Source organism: Lampris incognitus, chromosome 5, assembly GCF_029633865.1.
Source record: "Lampris incognitus isolate fLamInc1 chromosome 5, fLamInc1.hap2, whole genome shotgun sequence".
NCBI classification, from domain to species: Eukaryota; Metazoa; Chordata; class Actinopteri; order Lampriformes; family Lampridae; genus Lampris; species Lampris incognitus.
Window position 1 is genome coordinate 21,305,628 of NC_079215.1, and position 25,292 is coordinate 21,330,919.

At 45.5% G+C, this 25,292-nt stretch overlaps 1 protein-coding gene across 2 annotated transcripts; it reads right to left on the reverse strand.

The window, feature by feature from the left end:
- Positions 1–2,643: 2,643 nt before the first annotated feature.
- Positions 2,644–10,981, reverse strand: LOC130112821 (procollagen galactosyltransferase 1-like). 2 transcript variants are annotated; one of them, XM_056280317.1, is made up of 12 exons: positions 10,684–10,978; positions 8,354–8,464; positions 8,126–8,243; positions 5,867–6,001; positions 5,510–5,714; positions 5,235–5,354; positions 4,970–5,046; positions 4,766–4,872; positions 3,851–3,983; positions 3,387–3,514; positions 3,053–3,259; positions 2,644–2,925 (listed from the first exon to the last, which is right to left on the reverse strand). In XM_056280317.1, exons 1-12 carry the CDS (start codon positions 10,899–10,901, stop codon positions 2,655–2,657), a joined length of 1,830 nt encoding a protein of 609 aa, XP_056136292.1. In that variant the 5' UTR covers positions 10,902–10,978; the 3' UTR covers positions 2,644–2,654. The 2 variants fall into 2 exon arrangements, with proteins under 2 accessions (XP_056136292.1, XP_056136293.1); XM_056280318.1 differs by having other exon boundaries at positions 2,764–2,920; positions 10,684–10,981.
- Positions 10,982–25,292: the final 14,311 nt, after the last annotated feature.

Consider the following 25,292-nt stretch of genomic DNA (forward strand, 5'->3'; position numbering starts at 1 on the left):
CATCATATGTGTATATGAATTTATCATATGTGCGTGTGTGTGTATGTGTGTGTATAGCTGGGATAAGTGGCTTGGATAATGGATGGATGGATATATATAAATACGTATATATATCAATCCATCCATCCATCCATCCATTATCTGAACCGCTTATCCTGCTCTCAGGGTCGCGGGGATGCTGGAGCCTATTCCAGCAGTCATTGGGTGGCAGGCGGGGAGACACCCTGGACAGGCCGCCAGGCCATCACAGGGCCCACACACACACATATACACACAGTCATACCTAGGGACAATTTAGTATGGCCGAATCACCTGACTTACATGTCTTTGGACTGTGGGAAGAAACCGCTGCACCCAGAGGAAACCCACGCAGACATGGGGAGAACATGCAAACTCCACACAGAGGACGACCCCCAAGGTTGGACTATCCCGAGGCTCGAACCCAGGACCTTCTTGCTGTGAGGCAACCGCGCTAACCACTGCGTCATCCCATATACATATGTATATATATATATATATATATATATATATATATATACACACACACACACAGACACACGTGTGTCAGTGTATTACACATGCATGTATGTACATTTGTACAAATGCACTAATTACATAATATTCCTCTTTTCTATATAACATGACTTTCTAAGAACACTGGGAAAAGGCATCTAGTAGCAATGATTTCCCTGCATGAAAGCTGTAAAAACACACACACACGTTTTCAAATCAGCATCGAGCAGTATCCTCTAGGTGTAACAAGAAGTTACATGTAGTCCAATCAGAAAATTTCTGTTTAATATATTAAGGGTGTGAAACGTTAGGTGCAAACCTAATTATTAATATTCCCTAGCGCACAAACAGTGTGGACGACAAAGGTGGGCTGTGACGGCACATAACTTTAAGGACAACATGAAAGGGAGTCATTTGCAAGCAGGCACATAAATGAATGGCCTAAAGTTGGATGAGGAAATTGTCCATATCCTTGTTTAAACAAAACATCCATCCATCCATTATCTGAACCGCTTATCCTGTTCTCAGGGTCACGGGAGCCTATCCCAGCAGTCATTGGGCGGCAGGCAGGGAGACACCCTGGACAGGCCGCCAGTCCATCACAGGGCTGACACCCACACAAACACACACACACGCACACACACATACACACAGTCATATCTAGGGACAATTTAGTATGGCCGATTCATCTGACTTACATGTCTTTGGACTGTGGGAGGAAACCGGAGCCCCCAGAAGAAACCCACGCCGACACGGGGAGAACATGCAAACTCCACACAGAGGAAGACCCGGGATGACCCACCAAGGCTTGATTACCCTGGGACTCGAACCAGGACCTTCTTGCCATCAGGCGACCACGCTAACCACTGCGCCACCATGCCGCCCCGAAACAACAGCTTTGAGCCAAATGAGAAGGCAACACGGGGTGCTCATTTTAGCGTCTCAGGCATCATGACCCTTGTGAGGCAGTAATTTGAAAAGCGTTATTTCCATTATGTACTTCTAAATGAGCCGGGTAAGTCTCGTACGACACCCTGCTTCTGTCCAATCCTGCTCTTGACTGAGCTGAATTAAATGGTACACTACACAGCCCAACAACTCTTTCATCATGAGCGATTCATCTTTATTCTTTGGTAAAAAGGCACGGTGTTTAAATGCAGAAGGAAGACACAGACATATTAAAGTTAAAACAATTCAGGAAAGCAGACGACTAAATAGATTTGGATTTCCCACACCATTTTTGGTTTTGTTTGGTTTAACCCAAATTAACAGAGAATGCCCATATATTGCAGCACGTTTATGATGAAAAGAACATGTTTCAGGGAGAACTAAAAATCAGTATGACATTAAACCTTTGCAGTGTCTGTGAATGCCGGTATTGGTTGTATCACAACACATTGTCATAACAAAATCCATGGCAGAGAGCAGAGAGTCCCTTATGTTAACTGTTAACATAGCAATGGCATGGCTGATGTCGAATGAAGATCAGTTACTTAAAAGAGAATGACAAAATTTCAACCCAAAAATATTTTCCAGTCTCTGTATATAATAAGGTGGACATTTGGTCATGAATATATAAAACTGTATGGGACGTGGCATCTATTTTGAGCCATTTACCAGTCTTATAGAAACATTTAGAGGACATCGAAAGAAAGCATTTTCAAAAATATATTTGTGTCATTAAAAACAAAAAAAACAGCGGGGAATGTAGATTTGGGATGGTTCAAGGCAAAATATGACTAAAACAACATATAACTGACAGTGGACCAGGCCATAATCGAAGGCTGTGCAGTAAAAGCAATAAATTAAACAAGCTGCTAACTGACTCTTCAAGAGTTAACTGTACGTCAAACCTTCTCTCATTAGAAGTTGGAAGAAAAGTGAAAGAGGGGTGAGAAATGTACCAGGAGATACCCCCCCCCCCATTTGCTGCCTTGTCCCTCTTCTGCCACAGTCCCTCCTCCCTGTCCCCAATCTCCCTAAATGGTTCAATATTCCCTCCTTCTCATCCATCTTCCCTGCTATCACAGTTTTTCCCATCTCCCCCTGACTCCCATCTCTGCATGATGGAGATCTCCCTTCTGTTACCTCAGTCTACATCCTCACCCACCCCCCCACCCTGATCCCCAATGCCCCGCCGGTCACAGCTCATCCCGCCCACTCCAGTCCTCCAGTTCTGACTGCAGTACATCTGAGTTCTGGGCTTCAGAGCTCAGTTCCCCCTGCTCCTGGGTTTTCCTGGACTTGGCGCGGTCCCAGTCAGTGCGGATGGTCTCGTTGTCCCAGACCACGGAGGTCTCTGTGTCGCTGATGTAGCCCGCATCCCCGGTGTAATGCGTCGGATACACCAGAAGCGGCTCGGCGGAGAATGCGTGCAGATCCCGCTTCTTAAAGTGCCTCATGTACTCTGAACTGGTGAGCAAGGATGTGATTAGATACACAAAGAAGACAATGGACTGAAATGACAGAGGAAGCTGAGAAAAATAATGTAATTGGAGAGGGGGGGGCAGAAGACGTGAATAAAAGACAGTGTACTCACACAGGATGCTTGTTGTACATGACAGGAAGGAACTCATCAACAGGAAGCATCTTGTTGAGAGGCTCTGCCATAAGAAGCTTTTGGGCACCTTGTAATGACATCATATAGCCCAGTGTCCAATAGGAATAGTCGGCCTCCACTAGATTATGTATATTTGGGACAGATTTCTCCGGGCGGTCCACCTGCATGCGCTTCCGCCCAATATAACTGTATTATATGTATCAGAGGGACAACAAACACAGCCAGAGAGATAGACAAGAACAGAAATATCACAAATACGGAAACAACATCCGGCTTAAGCTCTGCTGATCACTAAGTGTGTTTTACAACTCACATGAGGTCCCAATCCAGTTTGTGCGTCTCCACCTCATGTAGCAGAGTTTGGAGACGTCGTTTAAAGAACACCTCAAAACGAAGGTCATCCTCGATTACCAGGGAGGTCTTGAGACCACGCGCTACAATCTGCAGACACACAAAACCACTTAGGTGTATTGAATGTACTACCGTGTGTTTTAGCTAACGATTTTAGCTCAGACAAAGGATCTATGGAAAGTATATCGCTTTAGAAATAAGCTCTTTTACTTATTTCACTGAGGAGTTAAACTGTCAGTCTTCTCTTTGTGCAATGACAAGGTGATCACAGGCCTTAATTGGCAAAAAGTTTGTTTATTCCTTAAAGAATATGAGCAAGTGCCATTTTACTACCACCAGCCTATCTTCAACGATGCATGGATAAATGGTCTTATAATCTTCCAGGTCATTCCTTAGGGAGAGGTAGGCCTAGCCTGAGTATCTCACCTCCTTCCAGATATTGTAATGGGAGAGGAAGCAGCCCAACTCTCCCTTGGTGAGAGGCCGACCATGGTACGGGTCCTTGTAACCTGGTAGCATCTGGATTCCCATGGACTCGACATCGCTTTTGTTCAGAGCCCTGAGAAAACAGAAGAGAAATTAAGAGAGAAATGACTAGAGTGTGTTTGATTGGCATATCGGCGCCCGCTGTTCTCACTTACCAATCTTACCAATTAATACGTAAACAGACCTGTTTAGCCTTCAATCCTTTTGATCACTATCATTCACAACCATGCCTCCAGTTGTTTAACCAATGACATCTTGTCTCATAGAATGGACTCATGAGCAATAGATGGGCTTGACTTAATTGACACACTAAGAACTTCGCTAAATATAGCTGATATTCAGACTTACACGCCGACATAAGTCCTGGGAAAGAAGGCGAGAAACTTGTACCTGTTTGCCATGGTGAAAAGTGTATTGGTAGCCTTTAGTAGGTCAGAAACCAGCTTGTATAAGATATCTTTTGTTCTGAATATAAAAGTCCACCTTAGGGGGAAAAGGACCATCCCCTCTGTCCTACACATGGGTCATCAACATACTTGCAAGTATACAGGTAAGTTGCTATTAAAGATGCAAGTTTCTTTTTTTTTGTAATTGTTAAAAACTTGTTCATTTTCATCAGTTGTGAACAGCAGTCTATTTAAACTTTCATATAACATACATAATAACGGGCTAGCAAAAGTCAAAAAAATCAAAACTCAGACTAGTTTTAAAAATCTGTAGGTTTAGATGAAATGGGATTTAGAAACCATACCGTCGTGCACATCCTGCTTGAGTATTTTGTCACTGTTGTTTTCTGCTTATTGCTGCTTTTATGTATTAAGAGTGAAAGCGAGAGAGTGATGATGGGAAACCTACTTGCCGTCCACAGCAGCAGTGACCTTACAGCTGAGTCCTAGCTCGTACAGTGTTCTTAGCATGCGTTCTCGTCTGTCAGTTCTCCGCACAAGGTTTATCATAAATACCTGGTGACACACAAACACAAATTAAGTCTAATTCATGCTCACGATAACCGCGAGCGTGTGTGTATGTGGGAGTGTGCGCGCCTGTGCTCGGGCGTGCCTCATCAAAGCCCATCTTGTCGAGTTTCTTTGGAGGAACTGACAGGTAGCCGGAGGGCTTCAATGGAGGATTTTTCACTGTGAAAGAGAAAAAGGGGGGTGTGTCAAAAATAGGAAGTAAAAAAAGCACTGAAACACCCCTTTGCTAAACCAACGATTTCTAATCACATTTGGTAATAAGCCCAAAGATGTAAGCAAGAGTGTAAATCCCAGTACAGAAAAGGGACACTGGGGACGGTGCTGGTCTTCTCAATTACGTTTCTTACCCATGACCTCCAACTGAGTGTGCAGAAAGCTCTCCGCCTCATCTTGTAATGTATTATGGGAGCGCACAGGGACTGGGAAATACCCATAGGTTTCTTTATTGCATACATACATCTGCACATCTGGGAGAGAAAAGCACAGCAAGGGGCAAAGTATGTACTAAGTATTAACACAAATACAAACATACAGACACACACACCCCCACAGTACTATCAGACATACAATTGGCAATTCAGATATGAAGTAGCTGCCTCTTTCTGTTCCTTCTGTTACTCACCTGCCACACGTGCCGAGTAAGCAAAGATAATGACGTCATCCAGGGCCCAGTTGTACTCTGGGTGTGGGGGATAAAAGGCCAGCTGACGGGAGGCCTCTTTACGTAGGTCCACCAGGTAGGTGGAGTGGACCATAGGCACGGCGAAGCAGCCTCGCCGCTCATGCTTACGGATTGGCATATAGGCTGGTGTGCGCCTGTAGTAACCCTGCAGGTAAAAAAAACCCCAAAACAAAACCCTAAGGTATTACAGATGGATAGAAGCCGCAATTTATTTTACCGTATCACTATTGTGTGTATGCATGTGTTCCTTGAGTGTTTGACTCATGCTCGTGCGAAGTGAGCCGCTCGAAAGAATACCTGGGAGGTCATGCCGCACCAATAGTTGGAGTAAGCAGCTCGAGAGTCCAACATTGGCGCTACAACGGTCTTGTTCTCTCTCATCAATTTCCACAACACATCCTGATTGGTGAGTAGGTTGTCACAGTCAACCAACTAAAACAAAAGACAATGGCAAATATATTAAAAAAGAAAAAGAAAAAAAAACAAACAAGTTATGCACATTTGTGAATGTGAGCAAACGAACACATAACGCACAAATGCATACAATGTAAAATTGTGCAGCTAACCAGCGGTTGAGTGGCACGGTAGCAGGATTTGACCCAAAGTACTGTCAGCACAGTTAAACTATTCCTTGTCGTTTTACAACATGTTATTTGGCGTCACCCGTGCCAGCAGGCTGTATTTATATATCAACTGTAGGTTCTCCTTTACACTGGTGTTTAAGAACACTTCTGTTCCTTGTCCAGAAAACAAGGGTTTTCTTAGTAGTGGCTGATGTTAACTTTTAACCCTGTCTGCATGCGTTTGCCGATGCGCCAAGCCAAGCGAAATGTTCTTTAGTCTGTATTTATCTGTAACTGCTGTCTTTTTAGTATGTGGACTACATGCACTGTAGACTACATGCACTGTATTCTGCGTGCATGCACTTGCCTATATGGCAGAGTAGTACAAAAGTATGTTTATACTGGCCTTTCGTGTTTTATCTCGTTTTGAAGGTCTCTTAACACAATTTATTATGGAAGAGCATTGTTTTTTTTGTTTGTTTTTTTTTTCTCTTTTTCTCCCCAGTTGTACCTGGCCAATTACCCCACTCTTCCGAGCCATCCCGGTGGCTGCTCCACTCCCTCTGCCGATCCGGGGAGGGCTGCCGACTACCACATGCCTCCTCCGATACACATGGAGTCGCCAGCCGCTTCTTTTCACCTGACAGTGAGGAGTTTCACCAGGGGGACGTAGCGCGTGGGAGGATCACGCTTTTACCCCCAGTTCCCCCTCCCCCTCGAACAGGCACCCCGACCGACCAGAGGAGGCGCTAGTGCAGCGACCAGGACACATACCCACATCCGGCTTCCCACCCGCAGACACGGCTAATTGTGTCTGTAGGGACGCCCGACCAAGCTGGAGGTAACACGGGGATTCGAACCGGCGATCCCCACGTTGGTAGGCAATGGAATAGACCGCCGCGCCACCCGGACACCCCTGGAAGAGCATTGTTAATGCTTGATATATCTGCTGTGCCGAGATGCCATAGTGGCATTTTGAAAGGTACTCATCAAAAAGACAGTCCATGAACAGAGGATGGCGGAGTGAAGCCTTTGCTGTGTTTTGGGAAATGTATACAGGCTCGTCTCTATCATCGCTTAATAATTCAGTCTTTTTTTTTCTAACCATCACATCCAGATCTGGTTTGCCCTCCAAATTTTCCCACATTTTGTTTTCATCTTCAGAAGCATTGTCATGGCCACAGCCAAGCCCTAGTGTTTTTCCCTGTTCGCCGCCTTCCTTGCGTTTCCCCTGTTTGTCGCTCTGTGTGTCCCTGGCATGGGCGTATCTCCCTCTACCCTCTTGTTGCTTGCTCCGCCAACGCACCTGCCACTCATTCCTCATCAGCTCACCTGCCTGCCATCCGCTCGTCTACCTCATAGTATAAGTACCCGGCTCTCACTCCCAGACTTCGCCAGATCGTTGTGGCAGCTTCTGAGGTAGTAGTGACCCAGCCCACAGTATTGTGACCACTGCTCTAATTCACGCCTGTCTGGCCACCATGCCTACTCACTGGATGGTCTGCCTGCCTGTCTGGACACCTCACCTATTCCCTAGCCTCACCTGCTGACTTGTCTACCTACCTGCCTCACCTACTGCCTTGCCTGCCTGCCCGCCTCGCCTACTTGCTGGCCCGCTTACCTGCCAGCCTGCCTTTCCAGCTTGCCGGTGCACCCCCGGGCTCGTCTTCATCTGGCCCTGCGCACTCCCTCGTCCGCTGGTCTGGCGTTGCCATTGCCATTCCCTCTCCTACTCCTGTCTGGCCTTCCTCAATAAATCCCCCTTTTTTCCCCATTTACCATATTTCCGTGTCCGAGTCTTGCATTTGGGTCCATGAGTCTTGCCATAACAAGCAAATTCATTAGGTAATTTGTACTACAGCGGAACAATCAGCTGCCAAGAGGCCTGTCTTGATAATGCTGATAGACCAAATCCTTAGAAAGATGAATGACTGAAAATAACCATTATTAAGCATTTTAAGATGCTGAGTAAGAGACACTCCGGGCAACCTACCAGTAAGTAGTCAGCCCAAATCTCACGGGCCGTGGCCAGGGCTGCTTGACGAAGCTTCATAACATGTTCATAACGAAGATTAGTCCAGTGCTTTGGCCCCGCCTCATCTTCATATTCACTAAGGTGGGTACACACAGATTCATTAAATATGTTGATTGCACACACACACACAAACACAGTGGCACACACACACACACACACACACACACACACACAGCCAAAGAGTACCTGGGTTCCTCTTGAGGTCTCCATTCCACATAGTGGTAAAAGTTCTCCACCTTGATAAGCCAATCTCTCAGGATGGCTGTGGTGTTATCTGTATTGTGATCTGTTGCCACCCTGTGGTGGGAACAGATCACACAGCAGAGAAAAAGAAAGATAATTTAAGTAAGAGACAGAGGCAGACAAAATATCAGAGTCAGACACCAAAAACAGGCAGGCAAGTAGAGCGAGACAGAGAGAGAGAGAGCGAGAGTAAGGAAAGAGACAAGTAGGGAAATAGTACTTTTTCTAAATAGTGAGGAGTTGTTTCGGCCTATCATCCCTTTCGTGAGCTTCCTTGTCATTAAAGCATGGCTGCACATGACTAATGCTAGGCATGGATAGACAAGGACAAAGACGGAGGGGAAAAAAAAAAGGAGTCAGGATTTGGGACAATGATAGTGATGTCTGTATTACCATAACAGTACTGTCAGTTTGTATAGTCAAATACCATGTGTGTCTGTGTCAGGCGGAGGGAGAGAAAGAGAGAGAGGGAGGGAGAGCATGTAAAACTGATATATAAAGGTGAAATATTTATTTCCAACGCTGTGATGTATCGAGTGACAGCTGGCGTGCTGCAGGTATTAGTTTCACATCCACCTGGGATTTGTTCACACAGCAACGATGGACCAACACCTACATGCGACCAACCCCCTCGATCCCTCTTCTCTCTTTTTCTCAGAGGCAGTTTGAACCACTTTGGTTCTGCAGGATTGGCCCCGGTGAGTGGAAAAGGGCTTGTAAAGAATAAATACCTGGCATTGCTGGCATGCCAATACAATAGCCATTATTAAAGGACAAGAGATATACTAGCTGGGGAGAAAGATGTCAGATAAGGATGCAAATGTATTAACTGATAATCGCAAAGACAGACCCTCAGGTCTGCATGTCCCTGCAGACTGCACAAGCGCACAACACATAAAAGTGTGTGTGTGTGTGTGTGTCCACTTCCGTGTCAATCAATTTTACCTGACTCCTCTGATAATTGCAGGCATCAGCAAGTGGCTAGAGCAGTGAAATAACCACAGCTATTCATGTCACTTTCTGTCCTTAACATACTTAAAATGTTCAACAACCAAAGCTTTTAAATTTGAGCATGAATACAACAGAATGTAATGCGCGTGCATGCACGCGCGCACACACACACACACACCAGAGCCCCTCTTTCTATCAGATGTAAGATTTATGGACTGATTACCCACCCCCCACCCTCTCTCTCTCTCTCCCTCTCCCTCTGCGTGTTATATTTTCAGGTAGGAACAGATCTACCTCAACATGGTTTCAGCTAAGCTCATGACACGCCCCCTGGAGGCTATCCGGTATCAGCTGATCGAGTAACAAAGACACTGGCACGTCGCAATATATTCAACACGTTCCTCCAAAACTTACACACACACACACACACACACAATATCAAGACTGCGTGTCGCTATGAGCATCCACTAAACATAGGTCCGTCTGTTTGGCTACTTGAAATTTTCAAAAACAGATATTGCCACGCAGGAGTAAATGGCACACCATTGACGAAAGGAGAAAACGAGTCAGAAAGTTGGAACAACTGGAGCTCTGCGTGCGAGGCGCGAGCCGTCCAGGTGTTGGGGTGAACGCATGATCGCTGAGGGTGATAGAAGACGGTATTAGAGTAGAAAGATGGTAAAGAACCTTCTACAGAGCTTTCTCTAATGGTGAGGGACGATAATGATACTGGGCGACTACTGAGGCACTGGCATTGACGGCTGGGCACTAACAACGCACGACGCAGCCAATGGCTCGGTCCGCTTTACTTTCTCGAGTTTTCTTCCATGTTTCGTGTCAGGAGCTATGAGACGGGAAGCTGCGGAAGGGAAGAGGGAGGGGGAAAATTGAAGAGGGGAGGGGAAGGAGAAGAAGAAGAAGGGGTGATGAGAGAGAGGGTTGTGTGACTGAATGGAACTTTTTGGACACGTCTCTGCTAGCGGGCCATGCCTCTCTTATTTCGGGCCCATGCCTTTAACGCCCACCACTCTGCTTTATTTCACCGTGTACCCCCTCCAATAACTTGACTTTTGGAGACAAAAACAAAACTTTAATGTTTCTTTCTTGAGTTCTCAGTCCATAATAGCTATGCAGTGTGTGTGCGTGTGTGTGTGTGTGTGTGTGTGTGTGTGTGTGTTAACAAGCGCGCACGTGTAAAACATGAGAACACGCGCGCACACGCATATCCATAGAGAGAGGGGGGGTCGTCTTCACTCTAATCATACCCCATTTCCTAAACTGCCGTGGTAAAGCTTTACAGTTTAGTGATTGGCGTTACTCACCATAGAGCGATTCGGTCCTTCGGGTAGTTGAGGCGCTCGATGGTGCCGAGGAACAGCGGCAGAGAGTGAGCCGAGTTGCGGCAGATGAGCCCTACCAGGACCCGCGGAGCGAGAAGCGGAGACTCGGGACTCCACCGCTCCTCGGGAAAATACCCCCGGCTCCAACCCGGCAGAAAGATCAATATGAGGACCGGCAGCAGCGAGGTGACCCGGTGCATGGCAGGGGTAGGGGCCGTCGGGAGAGGCGTACTCTCAACTCAGCGCGACGAGCGACAAGAAGGGCGCAGGAGAACGTCAGGGGGACCCCCTTCAGCGGTGTTTGGCCGACTCCTAAAACGACTAAATTTAAAGGGCAAGTCAGGACTGATTTAAAGGGAACTCGGTCCTGTTAAAAAAAAAAAGACCGTAAACCACATCAACTCTGTCTCATTTATATAGTCTTTTTTTAAGCAAAAAAAAAATAATTAACGGTCTATTTCTATGAAAAGCTGTGTATTTCAGTAAACCCTTTCTCAAGCTTTTTTCTTCTTCTTCCAGAAATAGCTTTATTAAAGCGCGGTAAAACTCGGGGTTTTGCCCTCCCCTTTAAGAGCAACTCCGTTGGAAGCTGCCGCAAAACAATAGGGGCGTGTTCATGTTCGTCATACCTCAAGGAGAAATGACAGTTAAATACCGATTAATAACGATCAAGTATTGATTAATGAAACATTTAAAGACTGAAGATATTTAATCAGTTGCAAATTATATTAGGGTTATTTGTCTTGGGAAACAAAACAAGGTTAGAAGGTTCCGCCTAGTGTTATTTCCCCTGAAATAACAGTTTTTATGATTTTTTAAACGTCAATATTTTTATTTTATTTATTATTTACTTTTTTGCTTTTACTTTTAGTAAGCACTGGTGAGATTTGTGTCGTAAGGTTGTTATGCTGGGTTGTTGCACAATTACTTCATTGGATATCTGTTGAATAACTTCCATCTCTTCATGTGGCTGAATCGCAGGATTCAGGTTAGGGTGAGCTTGCACAATTTAGGTCCCTTGCAGAGAAGATCGATATCTGTGCCATACTATACTGCAATGCACTTTGACAGTTTGTCATTCATAGCTGAAGGAGATGGATGTATTCGCCTGCATCAGGTAGTGTCGGTGTGGGATCCTCTGTTTGCATGTGGGCCACAGCCAGAGTTTCGTCTTGCTTAGATGCAGTACTTGGCATGAGTGTTGCAGATCCAGACGCAGAGCCCCCTGAGGCATGGCAGCACTTTGGAAGGCAGTCACAAGAAGGCCGCAGATCTTGGGGCATGAATTCAGAAAGACTGAAACCAGACCTCTTGGAGAAATTGTCGGTACAAGCAGGGAGAGGTGCACGTTGCTGGGGAAGGGGGTATTTCATTATTTTAGCAAAACAGAGACAGAAAAACACATGGATTATGGTTATGTGCAGTGACGGCTGATGGTGATATTGGGTGGGTGGGCTAACAAATGCATTACACCCATCAATAGTTCACACTGCATCAACAGCAGCATCACATCCGAGATACCAAGTTACAGCAATGTCACTATATACCTTGATATATAGCAAGTGCTCCACAACAGCAGTACAGAGAAGTATGGCCTGATGCCAAAATCTCTCTCTCTCTCTCTCTCTCTCTCTCTCTCACACACACACACACACACACACACACACACACACACACACGTCTCCTAATTTTGTTGGATAAATGTTTCAAATCCACAATTCCTTATTGTGTCCAAGTCGTGTCTCCTCCAAAAAGCAAGCGTGGGAAACAGAAAAGTTAATTCTTAGCTGCACTTGCCGTTAGCCAGTCTTTTCATTGAAACTGAGCAACACAAATTTGCGATTCTGTCATTTCTCCTTTTGTGTTATTTGAACAATGTTTGTACGCCGTTTCCCCAGACCTTTCACTTCCAATTTTCCCTCCAAAGAGATCGATGAAAATGGATGATAAAGCAAATATCCGCCTCGTTCATGCTAACGCCTGCGCTAACCTCCCCCTCCCCACTCTTCCTAGCCGTCCCGGTCGCTGCTCCACCCCCTCTGATACCCCTCCACATGCCTTCTCTGATACATGTGGAGTCACCAGCCGCTTCTTTTCACTTGACAGTGAGGAGTTTCTCCAGGGGGGCGTAGCACGTGGGAGGATCACGCTATTCCCCCCCAGTTCCCCCTGCTCCCCAAGCAGGCGCCCTGACCGAGCAGAGGAGGCGCTAGTGCAGCGACCCGGGCACACACCCACAGCCGGCTTCCTACCCGCAGACACAGCCAATTGTGTCTGTAGAGACGCCCGTCCAAGCCGGAGGCAACACGGGGATTTGAACTGGGATCCCCGTGTTGGTAGGCAACGAAATAGACCGCCACGCCATCCAGACGCCCCTTCCCTCCCCACTCTTGCACAAGTAGCACCTCGCTGTACCATCACTCTGTACGTCCATTGTCATTGGTCAAACATCAGCGGCCTGAGGGCTGAATGAAGTTAGCCCAAATGGTCAGCAAAGCAAGGGGGCGTGTCACGACGCCTGTCACTCACTGTGAAGATGAATGGAAGTTGATGCTACTGTGTTTGGGCTGTAAAAAAATAAGCCCATTTAGACATATCCCGTGTTTTTCTTGAGTCTATTTGGGGCTGTTGCGGCTCTAGGTTCCACCAAAATTTAAAACAATCTCTTCTAAGGTCTTGTTAACAACAATTTTCGGTAACACTTTAATATGGGGAACATAAAAAAACTTAATTACTAGTGAATTAGTAATGATCAAGATGTGACTTTAGTATGGGGAACATATTCTAAGTAACAAAAACTTAATTTACAGTAATTTAACACTATTAACACTTGTAGTTTTGTGTTTTGTTATGTAAGAATGGACCATATTCATTAAGTGTTAGTAAGGGAGAATAACTCTTCTTGTGGTACTACCACCTTTATAAAGTCCATACTAAGCAAAGCATATTGAGATGGTACTACTAATAAGCAATAATTCTGAGGTTATAGAGGGAAAACTCATAGTTAATGGCTTACTGGTTGTATAATAAGGCCATGCAGAATAAGGCATTAATGAGTACGTAATAATGACCAATTAAGAGCCAATATGTTGCTAATTTGCATGCTAATAAGCAACTAATTAATGGTGACTACATTCCCCATACTAAAGTGTTACCCAATTTTCTCATCTTTATTGTAAAAGATAGGAAATGCTTAGCTCTGTTCGCCGATTTATACCATCTGTCCCTGGTTATGTGTGTTATTTAGGATGAGTCAAGATGAGCTTACTGATTATCCATCATCTATGCCTAGACATGCCTTCATTATCCCACCAAACAAAGTAGTGCTAATAGTCACACAATGTACATCTATTTTCCATAGCCGTTTGTATGAGAGGTCAAATTTATAATTACACTTAAAATAGATCAACATGTGAATTTAGGTCTTTCAAGGACTCTTGAGACATGGGCCAGGAATTGGGACAAGTGCACAGCTACTTTCCGGAAATTATTCACAAAGTTCAACAGACTCTGTATCTGATTGGGTATGAGAGGCGACACCGTCTCTCAGGATGCACTGGAGGATAATGTCAGAGCGAATGAAAAGTGGTAGTGCATCACACCGGGTCAGATCCTGCAAACAGGAGATGGAGGTGTAAAAATAAGACAAACACACACACACACACACACACACACACACACACACACACACACACACACACACACACACACACACACACACACACACACACACATACCTGTTTTCCCACACCCTGTGTGAATGTTGGCAATGTTAGCTGCAGGACACACTCCAGAATTAGTTGAAAGTGACAAGGTAATAGTTCCTCATCCAGTTGCTGTGCAGAAATGCAGTGTGTGTGTGTGTGTGTGTGTGTGTGTGTGTGTGTGTGTGTGTGTGTGTGTGTGTGTGTGTGTGTGTGTGTGTGTGTGTGTGTGTGTGTGTGTGTGTGTGTGTGTGTGTGTGTGTGTGTACATAAAGTATTTGTGCATTTGAGTGTGTCACAGAGAGTTGAATCAGTTCATCTGGATACAACATTCATTGAGAGAGAAACGTTTCATCACCCATCTAAGTGACCTCTTCAGTCTCAGCTGACTGCAGGTACCCCCACCCCTTTTTAAACAGCATAGTTGCATAATGACTGAAAACAACCATCGGTTTCATATGCAAACTGACGTGACTGAAGAGGTCACTTAGATGAGTGATGAACCGTTTCTCCGAATAAACGCTGTGTCCAGATGAACTGATTCAACTCTCTGTGATTTCCTTACCTGGGTTACGGAGCATACATTAAGACAGTTGAGTGTATTTGTGAGTAAGAGAAGGACAGAAACAGTGATAGACAATTGATTATTGGAGTATAGGCATCACAGTATTTTGCAAATTCTGCAAATCACTCAGGGTTTTTTTTTTTTTTTTTTAACTCAGGCATCACATACCTTTGCCAGTCTGTCTCTGACCCTATATAAGACGACACTTAGCTGGGACTGGTCAAGAGAGACCCTGGACTATCGTGAAATCAACCTCCGGAACACCACAGCACATTCATCCGCCGCCTGAAAGACAGAGAATAGAGGAGATGACTATACGAGAGATTGACACAATGTTTTGTTGTTATATTTTTTCTTTCTTCCATTGCATCTACGTATGTATATTTTGCAAAGCTACCTTGTGGAGAGCATTCTGAGGTTTGAGCAGAAGAAGCCACCAGGTTCCACGGCGGACACCCCCCCCCCATGTGTCTTTAAGCCATGCCTCTCCTCTTCAGTCCATCTCTAGCATGGCCAGGCACTGCCATATGCTGGCTTCATCATGATCAAGCCAGCCAAGTCAAGTCAATGTCATTTGTACAGTCCAATATCACAAATTACAAATTTGCCTCAAGGGGCTTTACAGCATCCTGTCCTTAGACCCTCGCATTGGATAAGGAACAACTCCCTTAAAAAAAAAAAAACCTTTAACGGGGAGAAAAATAATAGGAGAAACTTCAGGGAGAGCAACAGAGGAGGGATCTCTCTCCCAAGACTGACAACGTGCAATGGATGTTGCGTGTACACAATTTACAGAATACAACATTGAAAGAGGATAACAGAATTATAATGGCGTTATAAAATATATGAAGAACATGATGAGGAAGATGCCAAGCAGTGTCCAGACGCCACCGGAACAGCCCAGGACCCAAGCCATGCCACCAGCATCACCGTGTAAATTATATTGAAAAAAATAATAATTAGCCACACATCTTAGTTAGAGAAGAATATAACATTAAAACAGGATAACAAAATTATGTGGATTTATAAGATATATAAAACTAAAATGTGATGAGAAAGATGCCAAGCAGTGTCCAGGTGGCGACCATCGTCACCATGGAGACCTGGGAGGAGGACCGACTGCACGTGCACACAAGGGAGACTCGCCATTCACACACACCGAAGACGAGAAAGGAGAAGACATCATTCAGTGAGAGAGAGAGAAAAGACGTGTGAGAGAGGAGAACAGTTTGCAAGTCAATAATCTCGCCGGCAGAACGGTGCTTGATAAATTCATTGAGACAGAAACCAACCCGCCTTGCAGTACAGGATGTGAGGCACTCAACTTAAAGGCAACTGTAGGTGGGCTAAGGCAAAAAGGTGAGTTTAAAGTTTGGATTTAAAGGACTCAACAGACAGATCAAGGCAACTCAGAGTTATCATCACCTAGGATATAAACATTTTATGCATGTGTTGTGGCTAGGCAGCCAACTGCATCAAGTGTCTTCGGCATTACAAGCATCAAAATAACGTTTTCCCCTCTGCTGTTGCTTTGTGGAAGGCATGGAGTATCTACAAATGCATGCTTACCATTTTTGAAAGGTTGGTAGTCAGTGCAACATTATGTTAGTAACTAGAAGAACCCCGCTACAATGTAGCGGTTTGGTTATCCACCCGTCTAAATCTCCCTCCTCTTCATCCTGCCAGCTAACCGCCTTCCCCCTGCCCTTAAACCCCCCCCCACTCCAACTCCCTCCCCCCAAATGCTCAGAATCACCTGAAATGCCGAGAAAAGTGGTTTTAGCCATTTTTAGAAAATGCATACTTTGCATAATTATGCATAATTATTTTAATTTTCTGCTATTTTTCTGGTCCTCTCTGGAACAATACCTACCACCTCCCAAAAAAATTATATAGGATCATAAGTGCATTTTTGCAAAAATGCATTTATTTTGCATAATGCCAAAACATTTGTCTCAGAAATTTTTTTTATATAGGTGAAAAAAATCAAAGATGCTCAGAATCATCTGAAATGCCGAGAAAAGTGGTTTTTAGCCATTTTTAGAAATTTCATATTTTGCATAATTATGCATAATTTTAATTTTCTGGGATTTTTCCCTTACTCTCTGAGACAATACCTACCACCTCCAAAAAGAATTCGGATCATAAATGCTTTAGTTTTCGGTGCCGCTATCTACACTAACTAACACACACACACACACACACACACACACACACACACACACACACACACACACACACACTAACACCACACACACACACTCCCGAAAATATATGAGTAGATAATGCAATGCTGGATAACGAGGGACCAACATCAAGTTGAAAAATTACATTTTTGAACTAGTATTTTCATAATCGCTTCACCCATCAGGAAACACGTACCTCTTTAATTGACGTGTCTGCACAACCGTGGTCTACGACGTCATCACATATAGCCAGGAAGTTTTACCGAGTAGAGGCAAATGCACTACAGATTGGTGCAGCCACTTCCTCCAGAGGGTGGTCGAGTCTCGGCATGATTACTATACATGCAGGGGGGACCGTAATATCAGTCCACACATGTCCTCTTGTGAGGGAGAGGCAGAGCAGCAAATATAAGGATGATAGACAATCTTGTCATCTGCTTTCCTCTGCGAAAACACACACACACACACACACACACACACACACACACACACACACACACACACACACACACACACACACACACACACACACACCTGTGACAGTGTGAGTGATGGGGGCGTGCAGCGGGGTGGCCTGTCTCAGTACTGCTGAGAGTTGGCATTTTTCCAGATCAGAGGGATGGCGGGACAGCTCGTTTTCCAGAACTCGTAAGTCTCTCCCTGCCAGTACATGGCCTTTCCAACAGCAAACCCTGTGTAGTGCCTCCTCGTGGCGACACACGGTAACAGTACACCCTGGACCCTGGCTGAAATACAAGGGACTTGGAGGAGGCCTGGCCCCGGTGTGTGGATATTCCCTGATGCCCATGAACCAGCCCCCAGCTATGGGTTAGATAGTGCCACTGCCTAGTGGATACCACGGGAGAGGATAGGCTACGGGAGTAAACCCCTACAGAAAATCGGCGTCTACAGTGCTGTTGTTTTTTGTTTTTCTTGCCCTTTTGTATCTGTTTAAGTGGTAAGTGGGAGAGTACTGCTGGCATCGTGTGTGGCTGCCGCTTCTCCCTCTCATAGCCTCCCTTCCCATCCACCCCTGTATGTCTCTGTTTATCTGTTGTCTTGTTTCACCCCGTTTATTGTAAAGCGATTTTGAGCGTTGGAAAAGTGCCATATAAGATTGATTTATTATTATTATTATTATAACTGCCACTTTTGCCTTTATTTGATGTCCTGCTATCCTGTAGACTTCAGACAGCACTACACACACACACACACACACACACACACACACACACACACAACATAAATAGGCAAAGAGAAAAAAAAATGTGTTGCATTTATCCATACATTGTGCATGTTCTTCACACATATATGATGATGATGATGATGATGATGATGATGATGATGATGATGATGACACATACATGAATATTATCTAGCTATGAAGAAATTGAAATGGTGTATAATATTCAGTTTGAAATGTTTCCTCCCTCTGATCCAGGCCTATGCCCTCCTATTGTGAGGTCCAATACTGAACTGGTTCTCTCAGATATGGCATCATTTCCTCCCTCTCCGTATACTCGCCAACACCCGTGACGTCAAATGAAAACAGAGAAGGTGGAAGCAGAGTGGAAGATAAGGAAACAAGGAGTTTCACGGGCTCAGGAAAACAACGCAGTTTAGTGTTCATTCATCCATCCATCCATCCATTATCTGAACCGCTTATCCTGCTCTCAGGGCCGCGGGGATGCTGGAGCCTATTCCAGCAGTCATTGGGCAGCAGGCGGGGAGACACCCTGGACAGGCCGCCAGGCCATCACAGGGCCGACACACACACACACACCCATTCATACCTAGGGACAATTTAGTAGGGCCAATTCACCTGACCTACATGTCTTTGGACTGTGGGAGGAAACTGGAGCCCCCGGAGGAAACCCACGCAGACACGGGGAGAACATGCAAACTCCACACAGAGGATGACCCGGGATGACCCACCAAGGTTGGACTACCCCAGGGCTGGCTCGAACCCAGGACCTTCTTGCTGTGAGGTGACCGTGCTAACCACTGCGCCACCGTGCCGCCCGTTTAGTGTTCAGTAACCCTAAAAACAAGGAGGAAAGTCTGCTCTGATTAACTTAAGGGGCTCTTTAAAACATCTCATGTCAATAATCCCATGAAAACACCACAGAAGTAGTGGAAATGCCAGTCCCGTGTGCCCGGGGGTTGCTCACCTCTTCCTCGTTGCCCATTGAGAGGACCGCTCTTTGATCGCTACCCCCTGGCTGCTTCAAGGAAGACACAGCATCCAAAAAGGCCCCAGCTAGGTTCCAGGGCTGCATCCCACCACAGCACTAACAAGCAAAAAACGTACAAATGAAAGAAAAAAACAACAACAAAAGAACACAAAACAGCCCCGGGGGAGGTTTAGCGTGCCAAGGTTCAGCATAAAAGTATGTTTCCATTGCCTACCAACACGGGGATCGTCGGTTCGAATCCCCATGTTACCTACGGCTTGGTCGGGTGTCCCTACAGACACCATTGGCCGTGTCTGCGGGTGGGAAGCCGGATGTGGGTATGTGTCCTGGTCGCTGCACTAGCACCTCCTCTGGCCGGTCGGGGCGCCTGTTCAGGGGGGAGGGGGAACTGGGAGGAATAGCGTGATCCTCCCACGCGCTACGTCCCCCGCGGCGAAACTCCTCACTGTCAGGTGAAAAGAGGCGGCTGGTGACTCCACATGTATCGAAGGAGGTATGTGGTGGTCTGCAGCCCTCCCCGGATCGGCAGAGGGGGTGGAGCAGCGACCGGGACGGCTAGGAAGAGTTGGGTAATTGGCCAAGTACGATTGGGGAGAAAAGGGTGTAAAAATCAAAAAGAAAAAAAAAACTATGAAACATTTCTGTAGGACTCTTGATTCAAAATACACACACACACACACACAACACACAGCACATGTGTCGGCATTTCCTACAGCACCCTCCAACTCTCTGCAGACACATTAAAAGTGATGGTTTAATAGTCTGCCCTTGATGTGTTTGCACATGTTATCCACAGTGCTCTTGTACGGAGTTGCGGATCTGATAGCCTGAGAGTATCAGCTCTCTCTAAGAGCCCCAGCCACTGCTGAACACCTGCCAGCATAGGTGCACGCACCGTATGCACACACATGCCTATACATGCACACATTACACAAAAACATCAACACACATTTCAGCACGTACGCAGATGCACAGACATATTATGCACGAAACATGTTCACACAAACACACGTGCACAAACACACACAGGAGTGCATACATACACACACACAAACATGAGCCACAAACACACTCGTACACATTATTATGCGCGCGTGCACTCACGCAAACACACACACAATTTATCAGTGTACTATGAATTAACTATTTGCAGGTCATTGTGTATACTACTAATTTGCTACTCGTTAAGTACCCGTTTTGAGTTACGACTCTTAGAGCTAAAATTGTTGGTGACCTGTAGGTGGCGATGTTCCCAAATCCCATCCAGATACTCGGGCGAAGTTCTCTCTCCAGCAGGATCATACTGCGGGGAACAGCATCCTGAAGCACATTGTCCATCTTTATTAAAGATACACTTTCAGGAGCATGGTTGAACTCATCCTTTTTCTTTTCTTTTTCTTTCTAGAAAAATGCATCAGAAAAGAAATAAAACACTGTGGTGTGACTTTCTTACCAATTGTTGAATCACATGGCATTGCCCAACCGGTTCCACGTTTGTATCTCTGGAGCTCTAGCAGACTTAAATTAGAGGCCATGGAAGTTCATTTTTTTGGTGGATGGTAAATTCCTGGGTTCGAACCCCCCGGGTTTTCCAATCTTGGGGGTCGTCATCTGTGTGGAGTTTGCATGTTCTCCCCGTGTCTGTGTGGGTTTCCTCCTGGTGCTCCGGTTTCCTCCCACAGTCCAAAGACATGTAGGTCAGGTGAATCAGCCATATTAAATTGTCCCCAGGTGTGAATGTGTTGGCCCTGTGATGGACTGGTGGCCTGTCCAGGGTGTCTCCCCGCCTGCCACTCAATGAATGCTGGGATAGGCTCCAGCATCCCACAACCCGAATTCGGATAAGAGGCTTTGATAATAGGTAGATGGTGAATCAATATGTTGCAATTTCAAGATTCAAAAACTTTACTGTCATTGTGCCAAGCACAGGGAAATTGCAGTTGTGTCAACCTCAGGATGGTGCATACATACAAGAGATAAGAAATATAGAATCTCAGCAATAAAAAGTACAGAGTCTGTACAACATAAGTGCAAAATATAAGCAGTGTGAATTATAAAATACAATCAGTCAATCAATTTGCATTTTATGTAGCGCTTTTCTAGCTGCAACAGCACACACACACACACACGATAAAATACAACTTACGAGGTGCAAATACATCATCAGCAAAAATGCAGTAAAGTGGCTTAAAGTGACATGTGAGTAAATATTGCAAATATTGCACGTGCCCAATGGTGGCAGCACATCAGTCTCGCTGAACGGAGGAGATGTCTGAGTTCGTTAGTGCCACGACGTTTGAAAATAAGCTGTTTTTCTGTGTCTTTGTGTATGTGCGGATTGATCTGAAGCGCCTACCTGACGGGAGAGGCTCAAACAGATGGTGTCCAGGGTGTTTAATATCTTATGTGAAGTTATTAGCACTCCTCACACAGAGTGCTGTGAAGATGTTCTAGTGAAAGCAGCTCAGTGCCAACAATGTCCTGTGCTGTTTCTACAACACGATGGGGGGCTTTTTTGTCAGCTTCGGTGCAGCTGCTGTACCAGGCTGTCATGCAGTTTGTTAGGGTGCTCTCGATTGAGCATCTATAAAAGTTGACAAGCAGCTTTTGGGAGAGGTTGGCTCTCCTTAGCCTCCTAAGAAAATAAAGGCCTTGTTATGCCTTACTCACCACTGCTGAGGTGTTGTCAGCCCAGGAGACATCCTCTGTGATGGTGACTCCCAGGAACCTGGAGCTGGGGACTCTCTCTGCAGCCTCTGTGTTGATGTGGACATGACTGTTGGTGATCTTCTAAGAGGTCCTAAAGTCCACGATAATCTCCTTGGTCTTTTTGGTGTTTAAGATCAGGTTGGTGTTAGCACACCACGTTGTCAGGTTCTGAACCTCCTCCCTGTATGCTGCTTCGTCGTTGTCTGATATGAGCCCAATGACTGTCGTATCATCCACAAACTTAACAATAGTATTTGAGTTGTGGATGGGTTGGCAGTCATGTGTGAACAGTGCACAAAGAAGGGGGCTCAGCACACAACCCTGGAGGACGCCTGTGCTCAGGATGAGGGTGGAGGATGTCTGCTTACCCGGTGTTACAGTCTGGGGGCAGTTGATGGGGAAGTCCAGTATCCAATTGCATATGGAAGGAGTTAATCCTACTTTGTCGACCAGCTTGTTTTGTATGATGGTGTTAAACGCCGCGCTGTAATCAACAAAGAGCATCCTGACGTAGGTGTTGGGTCTTTCCAGGTGAGAGAAGGCTGTATTTAGAGCCACACAGATGGCGTCCTCAGTCTGTTTGCCCGGTAGGCAAACTGGTGTTGGTCTAGATCAGCTGGGACAGTGTCTTTGATGTGGGTCACAGTCGTTCAAAGTATTTTGAAATGACAGGGGTGAGAGCGACAGGTCAATAGTCACTGGGACATGTTGCCACAGGTTTTTTGGGGACAGACACAATGGTGCTGGATTTGAGGCATGCGGGAACCGTGGATAAGGATAGAGGGGGGGTTGAAAATGTGTGTGAATACCTCTGCTAGCTGGTCAGCACAGGCCTGGAGTACACACCCTTGTACACCATCAGTACCCACTGCTTTCCATGTGTTGATGCTGTTGAGGGTTCACCGCATCTCTGGAGTGTGTAGAACAAGGGTCTGTGGGTCTTCCAACAGTTTGAAACCGACTGGAGGTTGGTTACTGTCTTTGTCAAACCGAACAAAGTAGTTGTTAAGTTCCACCGCTAGGTTGGCAGTGTTGTTGGCTGGTGTATGCTGTGTGTTATTTACCCTTCTGTAATCTGTGATGGCCTGGATGCCTTGCCACATCCTCCGTGGGTTGGAGTTACTGTTGAAGCCCTCCTCTATTTGTAGTTTAGTTGTGTTTTGCAGATCTGATACCTCTCATAAGGTTTGCTCTGGCGATGCCGTAGGCCAAAGTGTCTCCTGGTTTAAAAGCCATGTCTTTTGCCCTGAGCAGCCGTTTGACGTCATTGTCCATCCATGGTTTCTCATTTGGGTACACTCGGATCCCTTTGCTAACAGTGATGTTGTCCATGCAGTAGTTAATGTATGATAGTACAGATGAAGTGTACCCCCTCCAGGTCTGTCTGATGCGCAAATATACTCCATTCTGTGTGTTCAAAACAGTCCTGGAGTTGAGAGATGGCTTCTCATGCCAAACTTTAACAGTCCTACTGGTCGGTTTAGCACTGACAGTAAGGGCTTTGTGTGCTGGGACAAGAAACGAAGAGAGGTGGTCTGACTGTCCGAGGTGGGGGTGGGGTATGGCCCTGTAGGCGTCCTTTATGCTAGTATAGACATGATCTAAAGGTGTTTTCCCCCCTGGTTGTGTATTTAATATGTTTGTAGTGAATTGTACTATATTGCTATCCATAGCTAAAGGAAACAAACAAACAAACAAACAAAAAAACTTGTGGTTGTTCTGTACGTGACATGAGAGGTACGAGTAAAGTTGACTGGAGTTGAAGTTAAAGTGTCCTAGCATTTGTTCCAGCTTATGAACAGACATAACATGGTGTCAGAAGAAAAACACTGAAGGACACGGCAAAGCATGGCACACTTACAACCACCGCCGAATTTAAGTTCACAAGGAAATCTCGTGAAGAATTAGAGAACGTGGCTATTAAAATGAGTAACACATTTGCCATCCCAGAGGGAGAGAGGAGCAACACGGCTGTGTGAAAACCAAAGTTCCAAGAGTATTGTGAGCCTATAGGAAGAACTGGCCTTATATTTGCCGCATATGTTTTTCACCCGTGCTCAAGGTCCATCCGAAACAATAGACTCCTACGTCACAGACCTGAAAAATAAAGCGAGAGAATGTGAACTTGGCGACCTACAAGATTCACTGATACGTGCCAGGGTTGTCTGTGGGATACGAGACGATCCGGTTAGAACCAGATTTGAGAGGAGCCAAGCTAACGCCTGTAAAAGCACTCAATGTGTGCCGTGCCAGTGAACTAACGTCTAGCCAGATGAAAGCGTTTCATGATGAAGTTGAAGTGCATAAAATTAGCACAGCAAAGGCAAGCAAAAAGGGCAGCTACACGATAGACTGACTACCCAACGCCCAGAGAGAGAAAAGGGGTCGACTGTGGCAGATGTGGCTATAAGTATGAACAAAGAAAATGCCCAGCCTTTGGACAAACATGCAAAAAAATGTGAAAAGAAAAATAATTTTTCGAAAATGTGCAGAGACAACATTCAACCTAAACACAGAAAAATGCATGTAGTGGAGCAGAGTCAGGACAGCGATGACATGTTCATTGGAACGATGAAAAGCATCAAAGCCATTGAAACTGCACAAAGTGACCAAGACAGATGGACTGAAGATCTTATCATAAATAAAAAGAAGGTCACATTCCGAACTGACACTGGAGCTGACTGTCATGTTTTGTGTGCCAAAACTTTTCAAACATTAGATCTCAAGAGGCAAATCTCATGAATCCAGCTGCAAACTCGTCACATATTCAAGCCACAATATGAGGCCATTGGGCAAAAGATCACTGACGTGTCAATACAAAGGTCAAAAACACAAAATTGACTGAAATAATAGAAAAGGATGAGAGAATCGAGCACAAAATTGAAGATGGTGAAAAGGTTGCACAACGTGGAGAAAGAACATAACATCCTGAAAATTTTCAAGCATCTCTTTTCTGGACTTGGCTGCTTACCAGGTGAGCACAGCATAAAGCTAGATCCTGAAGTAAGGCATTGCATATACATGCGCCTAGGACGATCCCAATGGCTCTCAGGGGCAGAGTAATTGAACATCTTCTCAAAATGGAGCAGTCAGGAGTAATTACAAAACAGTCTGAGCCAACACAGTGGGTGAACAGCATGGTGGTGGTGGTCACTCCCAAAAAGATCAGGATTTACATGGATCCTAAGGACCTGAACACAGCGATTAGGCAAGAGCACTATCCACTACTGAC